General features: G+C 33.4%; 1 protein-coding gene across 1 annotated transcript; it reads left to right on the top strand.

Annotated features, from left to right (window-relative positions):
* The first annotated feature begins 913 nt into the window (after positions 1–913).
* LOC106103586 (serine protease gd-like) lies at positions 914–3,684 on the top strand. Its single transcript, XM_013283367.1, has 7 exons — positions 914–1,250; positions 1,342–1,521; positions 1,627–1,855; positions 2,038–2,150; positions 2,450–2,611; positions 2,781–2,943; positions 3,349–3,684. The coding sequence occupies exons 1-7, from the start codon at positions 1,014–1,016 to the stop codon at positions 3,573–3,575; spliced, it is 1,311 nt and encodes a 436-aa protein (XP_013138821.1). The 5' UTR covers positions 914–1,013; the 3' UTR covers positions 3,576–3,684.
* Positions 3,685–4,159: the final 475 nt, after the last annotated feature.

Raw genomic sequence — 4,159 nt, 5'->3', positions numbered from 1 at the left:
GTACTTCTATATTGTTACGATTTTCATTTGCTCACTCTAAACAGTGTATTGATAATATGACATATAAGTTCCAAACACAGATAAGATATTTTAATTGTGAAGACAAAAACAAGCAAAAATGTTACGAATAACAATCACGTTTATCATATTACGGTCTGTTTCAACGAACACGGGTCAGCATGCTAACAGACAGGTCGCGATATTGCTATACAGTATGTTGCAATTTCTTTAAATTCAAAACTTTATTTAAAACTAGCTTTCGCCCGCAATTCTATCCGCGTGGAATAATAAAAAAAACAAAAGTAAGTAGCCTCTTCTTAAAGTCTTCCAGACTATCCCCTACATCTATTCCAAATTTCATCGAGATCTCTTCAACAGCCTAAACAGGCTACAAACTCTAACATCCATCCATCCATCTAAACTTTCGCATTTATAATATTAGTAAGATGATTAGTCATTTTTCTTTTTGGTTATATAAATATACTTATGCTATAAAGTACATGGAAATCGAAGTGGAATCTTTTTCTAAAATTTTGGAATAAATTACTCAACATTATCTGCAAGTTTCTTTTAATTTATTATTTTTTACCGTGCTTGCATATTTTTAATTCACAAAAATGTATAAACATCGTAATTCTGAATCATATGAAGTTTAGGTCAGTAGGTAACGTGAACATAATATTGTTTTTGTTAGTTTAATGTAACAGTAAATCGTAATTATACATTAACTTTGTCACATAACAAAGCAAAGTAAGTCATGAATCATTTTTAACAATTATATAAATAACGGCATCGGTAGTAAGTCATCAATAATCATAGAACGATTTGCATTTAGCAACACTCTGTATAAAGAATATTTTGTGTAGTGCACAGTTTTGTCCATTCAAATATGATTATAATTTAGTATTGGTCATATTACTTATTTGTAGTAATTATTGTGTCGAAGCATATAAAAATTAACGCTTGTTTTATTACTAAGAAATCTATTAAGTTAATTATTCTTTTTTTTAATAATGTTTACCCAAGGATTGTGCATCGTGTGTGTTTTGTTTTTATTTGGGGTCAATTCGATGTCTTTAAAAGGTCCTCGTATTACCAGATATGATCCTTGTGGCCTTGGTATGATACATTTTGATAAATTAAAAGATAAAGTTTGGCAAGGTGTTTTAAATTTAGGAATATTGAATACTAATGGATTAAATGGAATTGAAATACAAATTGATTTCGAAAAACGAATAGCGCTATTTGAGGTAAGCTGATAATTATCTAAATTAAAATGTTGAAAAGAAGTGAGTTAAGTTTTAAAATGGCTTTTGTACTAAATAGCATATTGTTTTTCAGGCTACCCAAAATACTACATTGAGTGTGAAAAATAACGATCGAGATTATAATATAAAAATTCCGTCCAATGTGCCAAAAGTTTATGTATTTTACATAGCCGTAATAGAGACAGGTGTAGATGTTCCTATTGTAAAAAGATTTAGTATAAACAATCGTACCTTATGTGACGATACAATCAAGGTAAATGTTTTATTATTAGCAGCTACAAGATGCTGTCTTCATAAAATACTCATACATTATATCTCTCATAGAAAATAAAGTTCACGTATTTTTATTAATTCCAAGGATTCACAAAACGTAAATAAATTCAACGTAACAAAATTGAATGATACGAAATATCGGCATGTATGCGGTAGACGAAGTTTAGACCACACGGAACTGACATCGGTTAGGACCATCGCTAGGGCTGGCGACTGGCCCTGGCACGCTGCGATCGTGGTCAAAGAACGTATTACCAACATCGACAGATATCAGTGTGGTGGTAACATTATATCTACTACTGCTGTTTTAACAGGTATTACTAAAACTGATACTGTAATTTATGGTAAACAATTGCTATAAATTCCTTAATGCCAAATAAATAACAACTTTCGCTGCGCTCAATGCCGGCAACATACTATTATTACGGATGTCCACGATCGTTAGGCCATCTGCTCGTTTGTGCTCTTCTGCTCTTAAGACTGAATTTTTTTTTAGCTGGACATTGCGTAAGCAAAAATGGTATCAACGTAGATGCATGGAGAATAACAATATTAGTTGGAATAAGTAACTTAACTGATTTAAAGCAATCGGGTCGTCAAGTGCATAACGTAAGCTATGTATAAATTATTTGTAAAGAACTTTGATTACACAAAATTGTTTGTCTTGTTTCAGTTAATGAAAGATGTTTGCAAATGGTTCATGCAATAACAAACGATTTATACCCATCACTAGCTTTAACTTAAGTAATAATTTGCAGATTAATTACAGAGGAGAATTTAAAAATGAGTTACCAGTCTCTTATGAATAAAAATTATAGGAACATTTCTTGAAGATTTATTGGAATTAGATTCGATACGTTGGTATTCTAAATATAAAACTACAGACAACAAATCTATTCATATTTCAGGCTGTACAAGTAATACTTCATCCGGCGTTCAGTGACGTGCAAGCCACCGCAGACTTGGCCATCATAAAAGTTACAAGTTTCCGATTCACGGAATATGTGCAACCTGTTTGCATCTGGGGACCAGTCTATGATAAATCGTCGCTGTTCGGAAAGGAAGCTATTGTAATTTGTATTCTTACAAAGCTATTGAACATGTTTTGTTTATGTTTTTCATTTTGAATTACTGCTGTTTCATTGTTGCACTAATTTAAAGTGTCTATATAAATGAAAACATAATTTCCTGCTCTATTTTTAAAATGCTCATTTTAAATTCTATTATTTCAATTTACAGGTTGTCGGATTCGGCACAACGGAGGATAACAAGCTTTCCGATACCCTCAGATCCGCTTACACCATTGTGCAGAATGACTTCACATGCATTGCGTACTCTCCTAAATTGTACACCAGTCTTCTTAATGAGTTTACATTCTGCGCAGGATACGGACCTTCTTCTAGTAAGAATTTTTTTTAAGACAGCTTGGAGTATAATACTCAATTTGTGTGGGGGTAGACGAATGGATTGCATAAAGGGTGACCTCTCAGTATGCTGTATTACATTGTTCGCTGTACATTGCGCCTTTTAACTTTTTAACAGTGGTAGACGCCAACAACAGAAACATATGTTGACCATAAATTGCAATTAGCCATTTCGCCCTGTACAATGCTACAACCAAATAGAAGCGATACAATAATTCCGCGTTTCCAGGTCTGGTCAGAACCATTGTGCTTCCTAGAGGTCTAATTTTTATCCCTGGTAGTATTAAAGTGAATCGAGTCAACACTATTCATTTTATATTTACGCTATAATTAAGCGAAGGAAAAACAAACTTATTTTATAATAATAATTACATTTGTTTCAGACGTGAATCCTCGTAACGGAGATAGCGGCGGTGGTCTAGTGGTAGCTACGGTGCAATCAGACTTCTCGGTCAGTTGGTTCCTGCGGGGGATTGTCTCCAAATGTGGTGTATCACCAGGACATACTCAGTGCGATCCTAAATTTTATCTAGTATACACAGATGTTGCACCTCACTATGGGTGGATATATCATAACGCGGGCTTACAATATAGTAGCAATGTATTATAATAGATCATAGCTATTCTTAACTAGGTTAGCGTAGTATGGACATGTTATGCGACGAGACGATGGGGACATAAACCAGAAAGTGTTAATATTGAATATGGATGGCTACAAAGGTAGAGGAAGCATAAACAAGGTTATTATGGTAATGGTAATTTTGACATTTGTATTTGAAAATTTGACAAATGAAAAGTCTTTGGAATTTAAAGCGGATGAAGCCGCACGGAAACAGCTAGTAAATTAATAACTCTGCAGATGAAAATAATTGTCAATATTATTAAAGATCTCTTTGTTATTGTAAATATGCGTTTCATTTCATTTACTTTCATACAAGCCGTTGTACTAAAAGTATCCTTTGATTGTTTTGATGTCAAAGTAAAACAAAACAATGACTTTCACAGTGTTAGCCTTTGAGGCTTACGAGAAAGGCGTTAGTAATTGCTATATGAGCATTGTGAACGGAATGAGTGAACGAGTATTACACTTTACAAGTTCATTCACTGACTTGACTCAGGCGTTAGATCTCTTCAACAAAAGACTACGCGTAACTTCACTGTATAGTCAGGATCTGATGAATGATGTTCAACCTT

The sequence above is a fragment of the Papilio polytes genome, unplaced genomic scaffold (genome assembly GCF_000836215.1).
Source record: "Papilio polytes unplaced genomic scaffold, Ppol_1.0 DF823731.1, whole genome shotgun sequence".
In the NCBI taxonomy this organism is placed as follows: Eukaryota; Metazoa; Arthropoda; class Insecta; order Lepidoptera; family Papilionidae; genus Papilio; species Papilio polytes.
Note: the sequence above shows the minus strand (reverse complement) of the source record. Positions and strands in the feature narration are given on the sequence as shown.

Bases quoted from the DNA above. Each gene is read 5' to 3' on its own strand.
- LOC106103586 (XM_013283367.1), top strand. From the start codon at position 1,014: ATGTTTACCCAAGGATTGTGCATCGTGTGTGTTTTGTTTTTATTTGGG. The intron at 2,151-2,449 runs GTAAGCTATGTA...TTCATATTTCAG, and splicing joins CGGGTCGTCAAGTGCATAAC to GCTGTACAAGTAATACTTCA. The intron at 2,612-2,780 runs GTAATTTGTATT...TTCAATTTACAG, and splicing joins TGTTCGGAAAGGAAGCTATT to GTTGTCGGATTCGGCACAAC.